This window comes from Castor canadensis, chromosome 4 (genome assembly GCF_047511655.1).
Source record: "Castor canadensis chromosome 4, mCasCan1.hap1v2, whole genome shotgun sequence".
NCBI lineage: Eukaryota > Metazoa > Chordata > Mammalia > Rodentia > Castoridae > Castor > Castor canadensis.
In genome coordinates this window covers 59,050,756-59,073,585 of record NC_133389.1, presented here as the reverse complement: position 1 = coordinate 59,073,585, position 22,830 = coordinate 59,050,756, and the positions used below count along the sequence as shown (strand labels likewise).

The 22,830-nt window shown below is 39.0% G+C and overlaps 1 protein-coding gene and 1 pseudogene across 1 annotated transcript in view; one reads left to right on the top strand and one right to left on the bottom strand.

Annotated features, from left to right (window-relative positions):
* Positions 1 to 21,682, top strand: part of Akain1 (A-kinase anchor inhibitor 1) — a 42,848-nt gene extending 21,166 nt beyond the window's left edge. Inside the window, exon 2 of the mRNA XM_074070260.1 lies at positions 19,567 to 21,682. Coding sequence (XP_073926361.1) covers positions 19,567 to 19,760 — 194 coding nt within the window. The 3' untranslated portion in view covers positions 19,761 to 21,682. The remainder of the gene's footprint in view (positions 1 to 19,566) is intronic.
* On the bottom strand, positions 15,970 to 16,563 carry LOC109679504 (large ribosomal subunit protein eL15-like; annotated as a pseudogene).
* Positions 21,683 to 22,830: the final 1,148 nt, after the last annotated feature.

Here is a 22,830-nt window from a genome sequence, read left to right as displayed (position 1 = left end):
TGGTCTTTTTTGTTCACTGGTAGTTAGAATTGCACCCTCCCTCTCAGTTATCTAAAAAGACAAAATTGTTGTGCTAATGGATTTTGTATATAAACAGTCCAGAACATTTTGTACTTCACATAAGTATACCAGATGGACCCAAAAGACATTGAGTCATATTGTTCAGCCTTCTGAACACACATATTGATAACATTATCTGCCAGCATTTTTTATCATTTACAAATGTTCTGTATTGATTCACCTGTTAATGCTACACGAGATTTGGAAGTGTGTCTTCTAATTTTCATATTGCTTAAAAGCTATTTTAATTCATTGCTATTGTCTCCAATAAAATATTAACATAAATTGCTTGAAGGCTGCTAACTATACAACTTGTTTTTTAAACAAAGAACTAAAAGCAGATATAGAAAGGGAAACATGTTCATATGTAAGAGTTTCTAATTTGATGGTGTTTCTGGTCAATAATGCCTTTAGCTTTAGAACAAAGCGGAATCGTCCTATTTTCCACTTAATTTATCCTGTCAATGACTCAAAAGTTATGAGAGAACAAGTTCCATTTCCCCTCAACAAAAAGCTGTTTCTTGTGTTGCCCATGAACCTGGGTGCTTTGGCAAATTTAAATATAATTAGAGAGGGCAATCTTAGAAATGATATTAATTTCCATAACCCTGGTTTGAGACCTGAAGAGGGTACAGAAGAAATAGCCAGAATTTTGAAATTAATGGCTTAACCCTTATCAAAGGTTAATTGTTAATTAATGGTTCCCAGAGTGCAGTCTAAATTTGGCAATTTAGCTGATTGAGTAAATATAAAAGGCAAACCTTGCATTTTGTGGCTTGAATCTTCTGCTGGGTTGTTCTCATTAATTACATAAACTATAAAAGACATGGAGCCATTGAATTTTCTCATACTCTCTGATATTGACTAAAGTTGAGCATCAAATAACAGGGTGCCCCCCCACCAGCCCCACAGGAGATTTTCTTTCAGTAATAGCAAAATGGGTAACCCCTTGAGTTGCTTCCTCAGTTCATCCAATCAGAATGATTGGATGTGGAGCCTGAAAATCTTCATGATAACCATCATTCCTAGGTGATTCTTACTGATAACATAGTTTAAGAACTATAAGCTAACCAGAAATTCCAGACCTGTGTGAGGCCATACTTCATTAGACCTGACCCTTCCTGGGCCTGGTCACCTCCTTCATCACTTTTCCCTTTGTTCTCTGTCTTCCTCTGCTTGTACCAGAGCCAAGTAACACTTTCTTCCTTATGTCCCTAGTAGTGTTTATTTTTGGCCTTTCTAAAGAGGAATCTGCAAAATAAGAATTTGAAATTCATAGTAGATTTTGAAAACAGCCCAGCAGTCTATGTGATTCGTGCAACAATCACATTCAATTCTTCATAGCATTTGAATATTTATTATATTTTTCCTTCTTATTCATCCTGTGAAATGCACATTGGTGGTCATTTCCATTCTGATTTGGAAGATGAGTTAAATGAGGCTGGTGAGTTAAGAGGACTCTCTTATAGAACCAGATTATATCCTGTGCCTTCCATGGACATCTCGAGGAGCAGGAGGCATGTATTATCTCAATATTCTTAATGCTCATACATAGTTTGGTCTATAGGAGATGCTCAATAAATATTTGAATAACTTCATGTACTAGTTCCCAGCTCTAGCAAGTTCAGCCCTCAGGGCAAGGGCAGAGAGAGTAGGGGCTACCTAGATTGCTCTGAACACTTACACAGAGGACTGGAAGGGTGAGATTCACTTTTCCCGGCTTTGGGTTCTTGATTTCTAAGGTTTCTTTCTAAGAGCAAATATTATCAAAATAGGCCTGGTGAGGCAGTGTGGCCAGGAAAGCACATAGTTTATTATTTTCATTGACCTTGATCTGAGTCCCTGTGATTTCCTTAGAAGAGTCTCAAGTTAGTCCTCTATACATAAATCCTTTTCTTACCAGTTATAACCTCATTTTTTTGGAGGTGTCTGTATTACAAACTCTTCTCAGACCTCTAAGACCTCCATCTCTTATCATTATTTCTTTCATTTGTGTGTGAATGCCCTCATTGCAAGTTCCTCACTGTAAACTGGAGTCCTATAGCTAAGGCAACCATCAGTGTTGTTAAGTGCAGAGTGCTCTAGCTCCTGTCCTTTGTGAGATTCCTGTTGGGTTTCCAACTTCTATTACTGTTTGGTTAAACAGCATAACCAGGCCACAGTTCTACTATCTGCTTTCTTACCTTGTTTTTCCATCACCAAGTATGGCTTCCTTTTCCAGGTATGGCTGAACTGTAGTTTCTCCTGACTTTACTTCTGGTGCCTTCTTTTATCCTGAATTGTAAAAATCTCATCTTGTTAGAGCCTCCACTCAGCAGCTACAACAGAAATGAAACTCTTAGGTCTTCTCTCTAATGCAATAACAAAAGCTAACATTCATAAAGCCCTTCGGTTTCTTACTCATGCTCTCCTTTTCCAAGAAAATTGTATTCGTCTTCTCTGCTAGAAATCACTCTTATCCACAAAGACCCCAAATGTTCTTATTTTAATGCAAAAGAAAGGGTGCTGGCATAGGAAAGCAGGCACCTGAGTTCTTGACACAACACAGAATGTCACTTTGGATGAATCTCCAGTTTCTCTTTGCTGTTGTGGTGGCTGTGCTGGGGGTCAAACCCAGGGCCTTAAACATGACAATCACATGGTCCACAACTGACCACACCCTCACCCCCTAAATGAATGCTTTCTTTGGGGCCTTAAAACCCTTATAAAATGAGGAATTAGAATACGATATTTTTGTTCTTCATTTCAAAACTCTTCTATTCCATTCATCTCAGCTACCTAAAAGCAGACATGCAATGTTCCAAATTCCGCTAACCCTATAATTAGTAAATTGTCCTTAATTATTATTGGAATATTACATTTTTATTAAAATATGTTGACTTTTGACCAAGAGTTAGGCAATGTTAAAGTATTTCATATATTAATATGTATGTATATTTATTTTTAAATTGAGCCTTACAGTGATGAGTTAGGTTCAGTAGTTAATTTCCTTCCAGCTATGCTAAATATATTTTGAAAATTCCATATGGGTCACCAGAACAAATAGACCAGTAATAATTAGTAAGGGCTCAGAATATTGAAAACATGATGAAGAAATTTAATCAAATGGGCTTATCTAGAACAATGTACATAAGAACTTCAAAATAGACAGTATTTACAGGAACATATGAACCACTAAAAACACTGATTGCATAGATCATTTGAAAAAATTTCAAAGCATTAAAATCACACCTATCTCTTTTGTGATGAAAATAAAATTAAGGTAGAAATTAAAACAAAAGGTAAACTGCAAAACTACCATACACTGAAAATTAAGAAGTACCCTTCTAAGTAACCTATGGGTCAAAGATGAATCATAATAAAATATTTTTTAAATTATATATCAAAACTGAAGGACTGAAGCTAAAATAGAATTTAGGAGGAAGTATATAGCTCTTATTAGAAGAGAAAAAAGGCTGAAGGTGAATGAAAGCATCCATTTTCAGAAGTTAAGAAAGAAGAAAAGAAAATTTAACCCAAGAAGATATATAGAAAAAATAAGAAGAAGAAAACAGAAATTAGAAATAGAAATGCAAACTTAAAGATCAACAAAGATAGAAGTTAGAATTTTGAACAGACCAAAATTGATACAGGAAAAAAAGAGAGAAACTACAGTATAAGAAATAAAATGTTACCTAAATACAGATGCTTTTAAAACTCAAACAAACCCCAAATCAAAAGGAAGAGGATGACGGAGTGACTCAAATGGTAAGAGTGCCTGCCTAGCAAGCATGAGGCCCTGCGTTCAAATCCTAGTACTGTAATAAGTAAGTAAATAAACAAATAATAAAAAAATGAAAAAGTAGGAGGAGCAGTATGAAAACTTTATGGCAAAAATTTAGATCAAACTGACAATTAATAAACAATTTACCAAATGGATAATTTGCCTCAACGATATAAGAACAAAAATCTAATGGAAGCCCAAACATACAAAATGGACTCCATGCCCTGTGGACTCACCTGTAAGTTCGAAGTGTTCAAAAGGCAAATGAGATCACGTTTTCCTACCTCTACAGAAAAGCAGAGGAGAGGGAACTTTCAGAAACCCACTTAAAGAGCTATCAAATCTGTCAAGGATTGTATGAGAAAAAAAATTAACAGGCAAACTCAAAATCAGATACATAGGTGAAAAATCTAAACCAAATATTAGCAAAGAAGCTTAACAATGTATTAAAAACATACTAAATCACAACCGAGTGGGTTTAAAACAGAGTGAAAGATTGGTTACCATTAGAAAATTGGCCAGTATACTTTGCATGCTAATAAATTCAATGAGATTAAATAACAAATTTATCTTAATAGATGTGGGAAAAATACTTGATAGTGGAGCCTCCAACCAGCATTGAAATATAAATAATAAGTAAATAAATAGAAAGTAGAAAAGGTTTGACAGGAAGACAAGCTGACATCATTGGGAGATGATGTCATAGTATATATTGCATTCAATAGATAGGTAGAATTAATAAGAGAAGTTGGCAAGTTTTCTGAATTTAAAATCCATAAATAACATTAAAAGATCTATTTCATTTCTACACATCAATGAACACAAAGTAAAATTTAAGGATAAAATTCCATTGGAATAAATTTAATAAAAGATGTACAATACACTTCTAAACTTTAACAACTTAAAAAAATAAATGACTTAGCTGGCCCTAGTGGCTCATGCCTGTAATCCTAGCTACTCAGGAGGCAGGGATCAGCCAGTCCTTGGCAAATAGTTCGAAAGACCCTGTCTAAAAAATCCATCATAAAAAAGGACTGATGGAGTGGCTCAAGCAGTGACCGTGCCTGCATGAGGCCCTGAGTTCAAAGTACAATGTTGCAAAAAAAAAAAAGAAAAAAAATAATAAAAGACCCAAATAACTGGAGAGAACCACTGTGGGCCTGGGATGGAAAAATAAAATACTTAAAGACTCAATTTTCTTCAAGTATATCTTTAGACTCATTTCAACCCAAATTCCAACAGGCCTTTTACCTTTTAAAATTTAGATTTTCAAATTTACATAGGAATTTAAAGGACTGAGATTAACCAATACATCACTTGAAAAAAAGAAAAAGGTGTGGGACTTGTTATTCCCACATCCTAAAGCTTAGAAAGACAGAGAAAAGAGTACAAAGTCAGATAGTCCAATGGAAGAGAAAAAATAATTTAAAAACAGGCCCACACATATGAGGATATTTGATTTACAATAAAGATGCCCTGGAAAGAACAAACTTTTACAAACGTAATTCTGTGGCAACTTACTACGTATGTATAAATTCACGGAAGCACAACCTTACTTCATATCGTGCACCAGAATCAAAGTGGACTAAAGTCTTAAATGTAAAAGTTAAATAAATTGAAAACTTTTCAAAAGACAGCGGGGGAGAATAACTTCATCAGGTCAGGGTAGCGAACTCAAGGTCACCACAAATCATTAACTAGGCTTAGAATCAAAAGGTGGATCAACTTACCTACATTAAAACAAACAGCTTCTGTTCATTTAGAGGAGTTTGCAAGCCATAAAGAAGTCTGCAAAGATATTTGCTCCATTTATAGCTGACAAAGCAATAAAGAAAAGGAAAACAATAGAATTGGCAAATACCATGAACAGTGCTTCACAAAAGGGAGAATCATAGGAACAAATAAATCTCCTCAAAGATGCTCAGTCTCATTAGTGATCTGGAAAATGTAAATTAAATCCATGAGTTATAGAGCTGCATCCTTACCAGGCTGTACATTTTAAAAACATAACCCATACCAGGTATAGACAAGGGTTTTGAATTACAGAAGTGCTTCTTTGATTTTGACCATATAAATTTGCACAACTCCTTCAGATAGCACGTTGACAATACTTGGCAAATTTGAGCATGATTTTTCTCTACAGCTCTGATGCCTACTCTGACTTCTAGATTCTGGAAACACCTGAACATAGGTAGGCAAAGCCAAGAATGTTTGCAGCAGAATCATTCCAAATAGCTAAATCTGGAATCAATCCAAATTCTATCAGTAGTAATATGGAGTAAGCATTCTGATCTATTCATTAAACAAAGCACTACCTAGCACTGAAAGTGATCAAACTACAGCTGTAGGTGATAATGTAAACTTGAGATAGTAGAGAAGTGATTCTGAGAAAATTCAGGAGATTTTTAGTGGGAGGAGAGGATGTGACTACAATGGCACACTTGTGTCTCCTACGATTTGACCAATGCCTTGTTCTTATACTAATGGATTATTGTAGAAGAATTTGTGGCTGGGGAGCTTGATATTCTATGAAAAAATATCATGGAAGGAAATAATGCAAATATGGGAGATTATTCGCTCTGTATAAAGCAAAAGTGACAGCGCTTATAGTGCTGTCATTGTAAGCTCTTGCATATTAAACTGGTCAACTGGTTATTATGTCTAGTCTATGACTAGACTAATTTCTGACTTCTGTAGTTTGCTTGCTAGAAATTATGAAGACACTATCACTGCAATTAAATGCATGCAATTCAATTTTATTTTGGGGTACCTAATGGAATCCTTACAGATGCTGCTTCTCTTTTCCTCCCTTCCTCTATCTCTCTTCACTCCACTCCTTCCTTCTTCCTTCCATACCTGGTTCTCAGACCCAAACCTCAATACATTTGACTTGGTATTTTCATCTCTGCCAAGCAAGGCTCCATGAGGCACAAGATAAAGCACATGACAGTAGCCTCTGGTCATGTGGCTCCAACAAACACTTCTAAAGTCTGAGTTTATTTTTCTTTAGCTCCATTTTCCTTCTGAAATCTCACTGGGGAAAAAACAAGACATAAAACATCTGATCTTCTTCTTCACTTCCTTTTCTATTTCCAGCCACCTGTTCTCTTTTTCTAATTAACCTCAACTCAGTAAAAAGAGCCAAGATTCTCATGGTTAGAGATAGAGAGAAAAAAAAAAGTACGATAAGGAGAAACCACATATACTAGAATTTTGCCCAGAGGAAACTCATGCTTGGGGGAGGGCTTTTATTTTTATTTTTATTTGGTAGAACTGCGGTTTGAACTCAGGGTTTCACACTTGCAAAGCAGGCACTACTGCTCAAGCCACACCTCCAGTCCATTTTGTTCTGGTTATTTTGAATTAATCAACCATTTTACTTGTATTATGTGATTTAACTATGAGAAAACACATGCTTATTCAAGTGAATTCAGAAAGGCCCAGAAATGTGATTCAAATTCAGTGTGTCTAGGCTGAGGGTTTTCTCAGCACAGAATGAAGGTGACAGAGCCTCAGCAGTTGGCAGGACTGGATTCATTATATTCCAATGTGCACAGGATCCTGGGAGTTCATAACTTCATGGGGAATGTTTTCATGGCAAATGTTGGCCAGTAGTGCAGAATCATCTGGCAATGACACTGGACCCAACTAAAGGGAGGGAGTAGTTCTCTCACTGCCTTGTTCTGAAACCAAACTTAGGGAGCTGAGAACATTCAGAGTTCCGAGAGGGGCTTATAGCAATGCAAAGGGAGGGAGAGGATGAAGAAAACCATTCACTAGGAGATGAGAGATGAACTTGGTAATTGGCCCCATGTTGTGTAGCTTGGAAATTGGAGCAGCCTTTCTAACAGCTTCACTGCAGTGTGTTTTCTGCACTGTGTTTACGAAGAGGGCCTGAGCTGGTGCCAAAAGAGCATCTTCTCAGCTGTTTCCTCCTGTGTTGTAACTCACTGCAGTGAAGCAGCAAAAGACAGCAAAGGAGGCCAAGAGCAGGTCATTCATGGGAGCCACGAGAGGGGGAGAAGACTAGAAAGTGGAAAACTATTGTGGCCGTCATCCATTGAGCAACAATTACTGAGTGTCCCTTGGGAACATTAGATATTGGGGCAGTGGTGAGCAAGACAGAGCAGAGTTGTCTCTCAGCAGCAGATGCTGTAGTGGAGTGAGATGGACAACACAACCTTAGGAGGGCTTGTCATTACCACATTTTATTTTCTTGGGGCCCTGGGAGTCCAACCCAGGACCCAACCTGTGCATAACAGACAAGTGCTGTACCACTGAGCTACATTCCCAGCTTTTTAAATAATGTTTAGTTTTGATTATTTTTTGTTTTTATTGTTTTCAGTACAAAGAATTGAATCCAGGGTCTTGCTAGGCAAGTGCTTGCTAGTCAAGTGCTCTGTCACTGGACTTAGTGCATTGCCCAAACCCATTTTATAGAGGGAAGAAGGGACTGGGGTGAGAGGCTGTTCAGGAAGTGGGAGCCAGTTATGCAGCCCCCAAGGCCCGGCAAGTAGTGGAGCTGGCATTACAAGTATGGCAACCAAGGAAAAGTTTTGAGTAGATGAATAGCATATCCTATTTACGTTTTCAGAAGCTTCCTATGGATGCTGTTTCAGACAAGGGAGCAAATGGAAGGACAATAGAAGATGTAAAGACAAGATAATGATTTGACTTGGAGAAAAATCATAGGAAGTGAGTGGGGAATGTGTTAATGAGAAGGAGATAGTCTCTGAACTTTTATTATTTGCTGCTGGCTCCCTGCTTTCCTTCCTCATCTTGAAGCCTTGTGAGCAGCAGCAGCAGGCATTAGGGAAAAGACTCCAGCTGAGACTCCAGAATGTGCATTTTCAGTGTGGGCCCCAGGTAGGTGACTCCAAGCAATATTCTGTTCTTCTATTTTTTCACTGGATGTTGTCTCTACTGAATTTATCAGTCTTTAATAGAATTAGCTCAAATTCTTCTCAAGTTATTTCATAGAATTGAAAGGAAGGGAGCCTTTTCAAACTCATGCTATGAGGCCAGCGTTATCTTGATACCAAAACCAGAGAAGGAGACAGCAACAACAACAGCAAAAGAGAGCTATAGACCAATAGATCTGATAAGCATAGATACAAAAATCCTCAGCAAAATCCTAGCAAGGCAAATTCAACAGCACAGAGGCCATGATCAAGTTGGCTTCATTCCAGGGATGCAAGGATGTTTCAACATACACAAATCAATATATATATCTATATATCTATAGATATATAGATCTATATACATCACATCAACATAATAAAGGATAAAAACCATGTGGCATCTCCATAGTTGCAGAAAAAGCATTTGATAAAATTCAATATCAAAAGCCCTGTACGAATTAGATATAGAAGGACTGTACCTCAGCATAATAAAGGCAATATATAAAGACACACAACCAACAGTACACTGGTGAAAAGCTGAAAGCATCCCCTCTAAAATCAGGAGCGAGACAAGGGTGTCCCCTCTCCCTGATGTTATTCAGCATTGTGCCAAAAGTTATAGCCAGAGCAGTTAGGCAAGAGAAAGAAGTAACAAATGGAGAGAATTTATTCTCGATCTCTGTCAATCCTTTCGGATCTCAGAACACTTCATGGTGCTTAAAAACTGAGAAATCTTAGCCATCATATTATTCCTGGAGGTGAAAACTCAGCCTGCCTTGCACAAATCTGGTAGAGTTGGAGTTTCATGAGTGACTATTTAGGAGACTATCTTAGGAAACTGAAGATAGCTGGTGGAAGGCTATGTTCCCACACCAGGCCCTTGCCACACCCTATTATGGTTTTGCAAAATCATCATTACAAATTAGTTCATGACATTTGTCTGTTTTTTTTTTATTATTTCTTTTAATGGCAGCCTGGTAGGGGAGCAAAAAGACCCTGGGCCATGGAGCTGTTTTTGTGGACAGGGGTACCACATTTGCACCTGAACCTTCTGCAACTGGATACAGTCTCACACAAATCCTACAATGTTTCAAATGCATATGGAGGCTGTAGTGATTAATACTATTCAAAGTCATTTTAGAGCACTTATGAACTCACAGCCTCTTTTTGTCATTGTGTCATGAGGAGTTATGTGAAATATTTTGACATTATAAAGGAATTATTTTCAAAAGGTTGGAGTCTGCTTCTTCAACGGAGGGAGAAAATAGTTCCCTGCACTGTATAATCTTCCTCTGGTTGGCGTCCTGAGATTCTTGTATGTCTCACTTCCTCTGGGGACTAAGAGTGACTTTTGAGAGATGATTTAAATTCAAGAATTGCATTTTTTGGTGGCTTGCCGCTTCTGGGAATTTGAGTCCTTCTTTAGCAGAAAATGGTGATTGTGGGGATTATACAGGTGATTTTAGCGGGGAACAGTATGATGTGGTATTTTTAAAGGGTTCCTTTAAAATCACTCATACAGCTGATATAGGTTCCCTTCCTTCCCATTTTGGATGAGAAAGGAGAACCTGTAGTCAAGATTGCCAGGGAACCGGGAATCTTCTGTTGAATAGTAAAGAGATCTGGGAATGTAGTCAAGTAGTTTTTAATCTGAGAGAAGACAGGAAACCACTGGCCTGAATTTCCAGCTGTTTCGACACCCCTGGATGAGTCTATAGTCCATTTATAGATGGACTAGTAAGAGTTTGGTAAATTAAGCGTCAACACACACACACACGCACACGCACACGCGCGCGCGCGCGCCCAAGGACCTCCCCGAGCCCATGGCAACCCTTGAAGTGGCCACCAGGGGGCAGCAGAGGCCGCGGGAGGCGCCCGCGGTGGACCGGGCGGAGGCTGCAGTGGAGAGGGAGGGGCTGCCGGCCCGCAGCTAGACCAGTGAGGGGCGAGGGCTGGGAGAGCGAAGCGCTGCGATCCCGGGGCTTCCGAGGGTTCGCCCTGCTTTCTTTTGGGGCCTCAGCGGTGTCTCCTTGCATACATGAGGTCGCATGCTGCCTCCTTTTTTGTCCCCTGAATAGTTGCCTTCCGCATTTCCCAGGGGCGCAGCTCTGACTGTGCGCCCCGCCCAGCGCCTCCGGGTCCAGTGCCCCAAATTCTAATGTAGACACGAAATTACCTGGACACAGTACTTTACGTGTAGTGTGAAGCAAAGTTCTGTATAACTCAGCTCCATGGTTTTCATAATCAGATGTCCACATACTGGTTGGGCTGTTTCTGAGCTGTTTTACTGGTCGGTTTCTATCTCTGTATAAACATCACACTATCTTACTTACTCCAGCTTTATGACTGGTATTGGTAGCTGCTGAGTTAGGCTCTTCCTATTGATTGTTTTTCAGTTACCTTTGCTGTTCTTGGCTAAAATACCCACATTTGATTTCTTGATTAAAACCATCTTTTCCTTTTCAGGTTTTATTGGCACCATTCTGTATGGCTTCCCTAAGGCATTGCAACCAGGAATATTGTACAAATTATGTTCTAAAAGAATTCAGCAACTCTGCAAGGGAAAAGCAAACTGTCTCTGCTAGTCAGTTTGACGCGTTTTTTGACCGGTCCTCCCAGGCTAGAAAAAGAATTCCTTTTCTTTTCTCTTTGGTCTTTCCAAATTCCATCTGTCTTTCAAAGTCTGCTCCAGATTCTGCATTTTCCCACCTGGATGATGGAACTCTCCAGCCCCGTTGTGCAGCACAGATTCCATAATTCATAAGAAAGTCACGCAAACGGCTCCCACCCCCGCAGGATCAGCAGCATGTGGGGTGCCCACCTTTCTCCAGCATCACCCCGCAGCCCCCTGCCCCAGATCGGCACCCAACCATTCAGGCTGCTTCTGGTCCTGGCCGCGTCCTGCTTTTACACTTGCCAAGGACTTTCCCCTGGGGTCTGACCTTCCTGGCCTGGCATGCTCTTGTTTTCTGGCTCCCATCACCTTCCTTTTATTGGCTGGTTAAAGTCCTCTATGTGGGCACCTTTCCCTGAGTCCCACACTGTATCAGTGCTTTGTGGAGTGTTCCTTGAGCCCCTTTTCTTAGTGTGTGTCACAGCTCAAAATTATAAACTTGTTTGGTTATTTAATTAAAATTGGAGTCTTCTACTAGATTGTAAACTCAGACAAGGGCAGGTTCCATGACTGTTCTGCTCAGCATTTTAATCTGCAATATTTCAGCTAGTACTGTCATTCTTTTATGAATGAATGAATGAATGAATGAATAAACACTTTGGCCTAGTGGTCAATGTTACACTCCATACTACCATGTATGGAGGTGCTCCACAAATATCTTTCTGATTCATCTCCCCTTGTTCTATAGGAGGTTTTAATAAAGTGCTCCATGTAGCTTATGAGAGTAGCTTGCCACCTTCTAAAGTAACGTGCCTGCCCATTACTGGCAGAGTCAAAGGTGACTCTTAATGACCTGCTTCTGGCTTGATAGAGGTGGTAATAACCAGGCATCACTCAAATGTGGCACATAAGTTTACTGTACCTGCTGATATCTTACTGCTGTCTAAACCACAGGTCTATTTCCTGGAGACTCTAAAATGCTCCTTCTGAGTTGTTTCTGGCTTGAGGAGGACCAGCATGGGTTGGTGGGGGTGAGCAGAAGCTGGAGACCCAGGGATTGGAACTCTAGCATTTTCAGTTCCAAAGCAGGGCAGCCAGGATGGCTTCATGAGCAATTTGCACAGATGGGTAAGAGCTAACATCTGGTCCTTCATGGAAAATTCCTGTACTTACAGAAAAAAAGCTGGAAAAAAGGCCACTGTCCTATTATTAAAGGACCAAAATTAGTTCTTGTTCTCTGTGTTCCATATGCTAGTCACTGATGAATGGTGGTTCAGTCTTTACAGTCTCTAACCATCCTAGGGGAAGATAAAAATGTGCCTCCCAGTCACCCTCAGCAGCACAGTGGGTTAGATTATGTGCAGGTGGTGGTAGTGGGCCCTCTCCTGTCCTGATGGGGACTTCTATAACTGCATACTTAGTGACTCAGTGGGAAGTGATGAGAGATAGAGATGCTGTTCATGACACAACCTCTGTCACTCTGTTTGTCAGATCTAGGGAAAATCACTCTCCAGATTCTGCCTCAAAATGTGAACAATGACCTTTTCCAGAATCCACCTCAGTAGAATATACTAGGGTTAGTGTAATAGAGGCAAATAGCACTTAGTTTTGTGTGGGGGGAAAACTGATGCATATGTCTATCAAAAAGATCTTCCTACAGTTGTTGAAAGCACAATTGTAACAGCTATACATAAGGAATTAAGACCAATTATTAACCATATTGTAATTGAGCTCCGTAGACACCATTCATGGGCTGGCAAGAATGAGATACAGAACAGGAAGGTCTGATGAGGCAGCAGGGAGTTGTAGAGTTTAAGGTGGCCTTCAGAAAGCTAGACCCCCATAGGGTGAGCAGGGAGGTCGTCTGGAAGTAGGACCATACTGGTGCCTGGGGAGGGGAAGGCCTGTAACAATTCTCAGGGGAAAGACACCAAAAACAAATTTAGTTATATCACATTCTTGACTTCAGTGTATTTATATTGGACATTTAGAGTTTAAGCTAATTAAATTGATTTGTCATCTTCTGTTAAATAGAAAAATGGATTGTAAATGCTAATTAGGCTAGAGGACATTTGCATCATTTTAAAGTAGGCACTAGGCAACCTACAGTGTGTAGATGATTCATCACATTGCAGTAAGTTAAATGCCTGTAAGTAAATGGCGATGCTCCAAGGATTTCTGTGGCTGGCTCTGACTTTGGTTGGGTTGCAATACACTTCTTCACACTGTACTTACATTAACAGTTGGGTCTCCACCAGCGTTTTTCCTAATACCATGTTCTTGCTTGTGAATGCTTGGAGTACCAGTTGGCATTACGTTGGTCAAAGAAAACTTGTGGATACTTGCTTACCCATAGTGCTTTGCCAAGCAAGGGGCTGAATGGTTCCTTTATCCTCAGTAGCTACATTCTCATCTGTGGTTCTGACCTCTCCAGCTACAGCTGAATGGGCCAGAATAAGCCACAAGTATTTCATTACAGCTGACCTAAGATGTGGCCAGCATGAATGTGTAGATTTCTAGGGGTGATGGTTGTGGGCTGAGTCTTGAGGGTTCTCTTCTAGGAATTTCAGCTGAACATATGGCAAAGGTCAGCCAGTTGCAAGCAGAACCTTAGCTGGGATGGCCTCTGGGAGAAGGCATCAGGCAAAATAATGAAGCAAGACAAATTGTGAATAAGCACAACAAGAGTAAGTAAATGCCATGAAGTCGGGAGACTCCTGGAAGAAACAGGAGAGGGTGTTAGTTGCTTGTAGAAGATGTGGAATTGAGATCCTGTCATGGCAGAGGATAACCTAGATAATGCAATGATAAAGTGATATTGGATTCTTCCAATTTCTGCATTGTACCTCAAAGTTCAGGTAAGAAACCAGAAATGACATTTATGTCTCTCTAGTCCTCCACTGCTTCAAGTATGGAAGAGAATGTCTCTTCTCAAATACTCAAGAGTCTACCCGCCCCCCCCCTCCACGGTTTATATAATTTTTTGTTTTGCTTTTATTGTCTGTTAAATGTTCTGGGTGACTTTTCTCCTTGTCTTTATTCTTCTTTTTCTGTGTGGCAACCACTTGTTACTGTCTTTGTCCCTCATCCTTTACTGTAGGTGGATATTCATGACCTAGAACAAAGTGGAAATGAGGGCAGTGAGGTGTTGGTTAAATCAGCCTTCCTGTTACCCAAGGGTCCTCAAACTCAGCTTGGCACAAACCACTTTGGACATTTTATTTATTTATTTATTTTAATAGACATTTATTCATTCAGTTGAACAACCTCTATGCACAATCAATATGTATGCTTTCTTTTGAGTAGAGAGGATTTAGGTCTTAATGTTTTATAAGCCTGCTATGAATGTTTTCTAGATATAAACAGGTCGCTTTTAAAGCCCCTAGAGAAAATAAGAGAAAAAATCAGTTCAGGGAAATCATCAATATTTTAAAATCAAGTCGTCTATTAGGATAGGAAACTCAACATTTGTAGGAAGGGAAATTCCTGCTTTATTTCTTACATATTCAAATCCACCCTGAGAAACTATAGCCAGTCTACTAGAAGACATGACATAAACAGAAAAAAACCAATGTGGTGGTAAGCTTAACTGATGGTCTTTGTGAATACTACAAAATTTTGAGGGCAATTTGACCACGGATGAGAAAAGTTAACTGCAGACAACACGAACTTGCATTACAGCTTTCCTAATAGCTTTATGGGAGCAGATAAACTTGAGTTGCCCTGAGATGTGTTGATTGGACTGAACAAAGATGCACCAAGCATACCTTTCTCCCATGTGGCCACAGACTACTTAGTGGTCATCAACTACAGTTATAGGTATTTTAAAATCTTGACTCAAACTGAAGTTTCTAAGCTCACACTTGGAACGTAGTAACTGAACAACCACTGGTTTATCAGCTTCCCACTTAGCTTGTGCTACTTTCTTACGAACCTTGAGGTAGATAATTCTTATCTGCTTCATGTCTGGTAGTGTTACCACTGACTTCTGTGTATCAAATTCAAGATTCTAGAGCCCATGAAGTAATATAATTAAAACCAGTTTTCAACTCTTGTTAACTTCCATGAGACTCAAGATTTTACACCAGCTAACCTAGATTTTAGAGACCTCTTGTAACAGGTTTATTTGATTCTTCTGAAAACTGGTAATTTGGAAACTTCTCTTTCAGAAGTAGCAATTACTTTTCTACATATAATCATGTTATCTGGTTAGAATATACTCCTTTCCTAAAAAATCTCTAAGAAAAATCCAATATTAAGTTTGTACCTGCCAAACTCTAAAAGCCCAGCCACTTTAAACCAGCAGAGCGTTGCATCATCCCAGTAAAGCTGTAAGTTTTCTCATATGCACTGAACAAATCTACAGAGCTAGTTTCAGTTCTCAACTTTGTAAGAACTTATTTTACACCTGTTAGACCACACAGAATGTTTTAAACACTGGCATAACTCCCTAATAAGATAAAGCAAAGACAAAATCATTTACCTTATTAGAAACAAGATACACCGTCACTTAAGTCTTCAAACATTATTGCATTTCCATAACTTGACAAAGTATGCATGAAATAATCTGCAGACTAGTTTTAATAGACAAATAATACCTGTAAGCAGATATGACTGTCCTAAATTGTTTATTAAGTATGAATTTTACAGACATTACTTTTATTAGCAGTAATCCAGGCTGCACAGCAGGAACCACCAATAGTGAGGTGGAACTTGTGGCCCTTTCCAAGGGCCTGCAGTTGTCAGCCCATGCATCTCCCTGTGCTTGTGGGCTGGTTTCTTTACCCATTTGGTGTCAGGATTTCTCCTGATAGCCTTATGGAAAGGATCAATAAGGACAACCTCGAGGATTTTGTAGTGGAATCTTCACCAATCCAGTGAGAATTTAGTGCTCTCAGAGCCCCACAGTGAAGTCCAGCTAGCTCCTTGGCAACAGACTGAAGGCTTTGTGCCATCTTCTGCTGGTTGCCACCATGATGGATGGTTTGCCATAAGTTGCACTCTTAGGAACTGGGCGTTTGCAGCCACCACTGCGCACATGAATCCCGTATACATAACCTTGCTTGGCCTTGTATACCAGGTGGCATGCTTTGTTGGGCTGAGTGAGGTGGAGAGCCCTGTGCAGCCCTGACAGCTGGCGATACTGCCAGCAGCGCACTCTCAACAGAAGCACATCACAACTGCTTCTTCCTCCACAGCTCCTGGATGTAGTTGTATGCACCCATCTTGGCCTATCTGGTGACAGAAAGGAAAGGACATTTCTCCCCCACTTTGGACATTTTAATCCATTTATATTCATAATGGTTGGAGGAGTACATGACAATTTAGTTCAAATATTAGGTCACAGCTAAATATGGTGTATGCTTTCTTTTTTCTCCCTCTATTATTAAAGATTTAGCTTACTCTAATCCCTAGATTCTTCCTTCTTCTGTCCAACAATAAAATAGCCCCATAGCAGGAACACAGAATCAATACACACGTAGTTTGACTAAGATACTCTTTCCTGGAGCAAGCATGGATCTATCTATCTATCTATCTGTCTATCTATCTATCTATCTATCTATCCATCTATCTACCTACCTACCTACCTACCTACCTATCTATCCTTCTTCAATATAGCTGTGGCCCTTGCATGAAAGTAATTTTTAAAAATCTTATTATTCTTCGTCCCAGCATTGGAACTACCCTGAGTTTTGATAGAGCATATAGTTGCTTGACTTACATCAATATTTCCTAGCCTCCCTTGTAGCTAGGTTTAGCCATCTAAGTTTCCTCCAATAGAATGCTATCAGAGTGATGTTTGCAACTTCTATGACGAGTCCTTAAAAGGACATTGCATGTTGTCCATTTTTTCTTTTGCTTCCCTGCAGCTTCAGTTGGGTATTGGCTGACTAATATTCCTCAAGCATATGAGGGTCATATTGTATGGAATGGCAGGCCAATAGGATGGGAGGGAGAAGAGTCCTCAGATAATGTGTGCCCCCCTCCCACTTTATTGCTTCTGTACTGTTACATGAGAGAATGATAAATCCTTCCCTGTGAGCTATCCTAGTTGTGAGTTTCTCTATTACAACTGCTTAGTCTGCTCCCTAACTAATATGTAGTGGGAGATACTCACTAAGTGCTTACAATGTATTATGGCACTTATTTCCCTAGCAACTGTCCTAAGTAGGTAATACCAGCCCATTTTACAGATGGGCAAATAGTTTAGAGATGTGAAATGTCTTGTCCAAGATTGCATGCCTATATATGGCAGAAAGGACTTGAACTTAGCTTTGAGGTGTTTCAAACATGTATTCAAAATAGCTGTTCAAAATAGCTGTTCCCCAACATCTCTTATTACTGTTCTCTCTTTTTCTGCAGAGAATATTCAAAATATTCTTGATACAGTCTGTTTGGACTTCTCTTGGTGTAGGAGGTTCATTTTATCTTCCCTTTAAAAATTATTCTTTGTCTTGAATAGGTTAATATTGCTCTATTCACAAGATAGTAAATCCCCCAGGGGATGGACAGAAATACAAAAGAAATGACAATTATGTGTCCTCAGGGATAAAAGCTGTCTGGTCACCTAGAATGAATCAGTATTCTCTACATAATGTTTTTCTCATCAGTGTATGAATACTACTGTTAATGAATCAGTCCTGGTGGACCCCACCCTTCCCCACCCTCTGCTCCATTTTAAATACATTTTCAGGGTAGCAATGTATTTGAATAGAGGAAATATCTGAAAAGATGATTTTGAGTAATGAATGGTGCTTTCTCTATCAGCATAAAATAAGCAGACAAAAATCTAAAAATGTCAAGACTTGCACTTTACTTAAATGTTAGTTTCATGATTGTTCTGCTCTGTGTGAGTTAGTATTAAGTTTGCTGCATAGTAAAAAAAAAAATCCAAAATAGTAATTGCCTCAACAAGGTATGTTTTTCTTACAGGAAAGAAACCTGGAGATGGGCAGTTGAGAGATGATATAGTAGCTTCTTGGCCACTGGGATCCCAGGCTTTTTCTCACTTTTTTGTCCAGAATCTCCCCAAATGGAAGTCTATTCTAAGGATTCCTTTAGGATTGTTAATAACTGTCTACAATTAGCAAGAACCCTTGCAATAACAACATCTGCTCAGAGTGGCAGGCAGAAAGGCAGGTTGGCAAAAGGCTTTATCTGTTTGCTCCCTTTTAAGTCCTTTTTCCAGGATTTTCATTGAATAAACTTCCATTTCATTGGTCAGAACTTAGCCATGCCTAGTTACATAGGTGCTCAAATGAAAGTGAGGTTTTATTTTTAACTAGGGGAAAAGAGGAAGTATTGGGTAGACTGCCTTGCCTTCTTATTAAAAAACAATGACCTATGGGCCAAATCTGCCTGCAACCTATTATTAATATTATTATTTTGTAAATACATTAGATTGGAGGAAAGCCATATGCAGTCATTTTATATATTGTCTCTAGCTGACATCATGCTACAACAGCAGAATCAAGCAGTTATCCCAGGGATTGTATGGTCTACAAGCCTAGTATATCTACCCTCTGTGCTTTCTAAAAGTTTGCCAACTTTTTCTAGGCTTCAGTCTTTGTGATGCCATTATAGGAGCAGAGTTGAGCTTGATAAGGATTCAGCGATTATCTATTCTTTTGCAGTCCCATGAAGTTATTATATATGTTAGGCATGTGTTTGGCTGCAAGTAACATAAAAATCTGACTAATGATAGACTGAAAAAAAAAAAAGGACGTTTATTCTCATCACATACACAGTCCAGGGTTAGTGCAGATGCTCAAGGAGACCTTTGAAACTAGACCCTTTCTTTCTCCCCAACCATGCTAAGAATGTTGGCTTTCTGTAAGATGTGTGCCCAGCTCACATCCTATATGTTTGCATTCTACCCATGAAGAAGGAATGGTACAAAAGGCCAAAGAGGCATTAGTCTGTCCCACCCTAAAAGCTTTCTTAGAGGTTATTAATAGCCAAGATTCTCTTGTGACCACCACTAGCAGCTGAGGATTCTGGGATGGTGAGAATATGAACTTAGGCATATTAGGGGGCAAACAAAACAGAGATTCTGTTGAGAATGCAGCAGGGAGACAATAGCACATGTGCTATAGAGTTCCTTGCAGTTAACTGGGCCACTTCCTACAGTCTCATTCTTCCTCCCACCTTTCTTCCTTATCCCTCCTTGTCACAGTTCCCCAAATTAATTCATCTTCTTCTCACCTCCCTTTCATACTTTTGGCTAGGTGAGAAGTCTGGGAATGAGCCCGAGGAGGCAAAGCTGCAGAGCACCAGCAAACAGATCGTGCAGAATGCCATCCTGCAAGCTGTGCAGCAAGTCTCCCAGGAGAGTCGGCGGAGGGAAAGCAGAACCAGTGACAACAGGGCCCACTGCCCACTGGGCGGGCAGGAGTTGACCAATAAACACGAAAAGAAGTAACAGGGTGGTGCATTTGGCTGTTGTAACATGCTTGGTTTCTAGCCTTCCTGTTAGTGTAGGATGTGTAGCCAAAATGTTGCCAATAAGTATACCAAAGTGTCAAGAGCACCTAGCAGTAGAACAAATTTGCACTAGCCCTTGGCCAAGAAGCACTGTTTTGGGAAAGTGCATTAGACAATTCTGCTCATGTTTGTTCAGTGCCTCTGAAACACAGTGGGGCTATACGTGCACCATAGTTGGAAAAGTAGTTTTGCAGCATGATTTAGTTTTAAAGTTCATTTTTTTAAAAGTTTTTTTTAATTTTGAAAAAATACTTTAAAGTCTTGTTTATTTCCTTTTGCCTTCTATGCATTTTTTTCCCTATGAATTCAACCAGCAGTCTTTTTTTTTTTAACTATTGAGGACAGTTCTTTTTTCTTTATAAATATTTTAAAAAGACAAGCTGGAAAGACGAAGGAAAGAGTTTTGATCCTTTTCAAATACAAAATTGAAGGCTTTTATGACATGAATTCAGTTTCAAGATTAAATTAAGCAAAGATGAATTCTATGTGTGAGTGTTTCTGGATTGTACTAAAGCATATATTTTTATTACTTAAAAAAAGAGAGGCGTTTATGCTTTTAAGAACTCAATCTTTTAATCTAACTCTCTGAATTGGTTCATGGTTGGCATTTACTTTCTGTACAAATATTCATTTGCTTTCTGTACAAAAATACAAAAATTCAAGGGATGGATGGATTTCTTTTTTCATTTCAATATTTAAAAAGACAAGTGAGTCTATATGCATGAGTTGAGACTATTTAATCCTTTAGCAGCCTAGTAGAGAACAACTAGAACTGTAAATCTCTAAACAGCCGCCCATCCTGGGCATACTTACCCTTGGGCGTGGTTATGGAGGGCAGCACCTTTGGAAGGAAGTCTGGGGCCTTATAAATGCTGCATCATCGTTTGGCTATGCGCCTGTGCTAGTAAGTTGCTAATAACTTTTCCCATGTTCAAATTAAAAATTTTTTTGAGACTGAAAATTATACAGGTCAGGAATGAATAACACTTAAAAATGTGGAAGCCATTTTTTCCCACTCCCTGAAACATGAAAATAAAGTGGGAAATGTGAAGTGACAGAGTTGTGAAGGCATTTCCAGAGATATGTGTGTATGTGTGTAAATAGAGCCATCTCTAGTCAATGGGATGACTTCCTGCTCCACTCCTGTGTGGTCAATGCACATCCATCTGGAGTCTTTTACAGTCTCATTTCACGTGCTTCACAAAAGTTACTGAGTTGGTGCTATTGGAGACAGAGGAAGAATTTGACCTTTGTTAAAAATCCTTCAGGCTTCAAAATATCAATGTCTATATTTGTAAGTTTTTTTAAAGCAAAGCATTAGCATATAAAATGTTACCAATATTAAGATACATGTCTAAAATTCCAATATGTTAGATTTACCAGAATGGATAACAGTAGATGTATTAAACCAATGTTTTATCAATTTTCTAGACTATCTTCCCATAGATGGAATAAATATGTGTGTGGAGGAAGAAGCAAAGGGGGTTACAATTTAAATATCGCTTATCTGTAAATATTTTTAGTAGAAATTATGACATTTGAATGAATTTAAATTGACCTAAAGTCATAACTGATGTAAAATAATTGCACAATATAGATAGCAAAAATGAAGGTATTCAGGGAAATTATTCAGGTGTATCCACAAATAAGAAAAAACCCAATGCTTGTAGTTTGCAAGTGATCTGGCACTGTGTCTACTAACATGTCTGAACATAACCAGCCTTAGTGTTTGCTGTCATTAGGCAGAAACATATAAACACGCTGTTCTTCCACTGTGGTGTGTATGTATTAATAAACTGGAGATCTTTGGGAACATCTTATTAACCTCTGTATCTAAATGTAATTTATAAATAAAATATACCCAGCTTTAAACCATGTTGTCATTTTTTGCAAAGTTTCCTATGCTTTAATGTTTGACTCCTTTTCCATGTGGGTCTTACCTGCATATGGCATCATAAAGCTTTCCAAAGGGTATGTCTTTGAAACAGCCAAGATGCCCCACTACTGATGAATGGATTAAGAAAATGTATTTATACACAATGGAATTTTACTCAGCCATGAAGAACGAAATGTTATCATTTGCAGGTAAATGGATGGAATTGGAGAACATCATTCTGAGTGAGGTTAGCCTGGCCCAAAAGACCAAAAATCATATGTTCTCCCTCATATGCAAACTTTAGATCTAGGGCAAATGCAGCAATGTTGTTGGACTTGGGTCACACACTAAGGGGAGAGTACATACCGGAGGAATTGGGCTAGGTAGGAAAAAACAAAACAACAAAAAAAACAAAGGGTATGTCTTTATATCTCTAGATATCATGACCAGGACAAGTACTTCTTTAATGGCCTTTCACTGTGACAGCCTGAGGAAAACCATGAGATTGCTTTTACTCAGTGAGAAAGGACAGATGCTAAGAAGTAGTCTTTTGATCTCAGAAAACAAAGGTAAGTAGATCCTAGAAGGTCAAATGTGTGTTGTGATCTTCCTGAGATGGAAAGCACACAGCAAGGTAGAGTGATATTAGGTTCTCAAGAGCAGAAAAAGAGTGAAGCAACTCCATCATTCAATGTATAGGTGCCATATTGGCAGAATCCTAAGAAAACTCAGTTACAAAAATAAAAGCATTTGTCAACTCAATATATATTTCTCAGTGCAAATCAAAGTTTTTGAGTTCCACCAGCAGCCTATAGAACTTCACTTGGGATAGGATTATGGTAGATTTCCACTTGGTTATTATCATAAGCCAATACAGCTTTTAGTTTTCAGAATTAGCAGAAAATTTATTCAATGTCCTTTATTTCCTGATTAGGAGGTAAATTACACATGGGCTTCACAGTGTGTTCAACTGCCCATCTTTTGCTTTGACTCTTTTTGGGGGTAGAACTAAAGGAAGAAATCCTTTTAGGTCACTTCGCTTTCTGTAGTCATCTATCCAGTGCAAACAGTTTTGTAAATAGATGCAGAACAACTTACTGCCTGCTGGAGCTTCATTCCCTCCTCTCTCCCA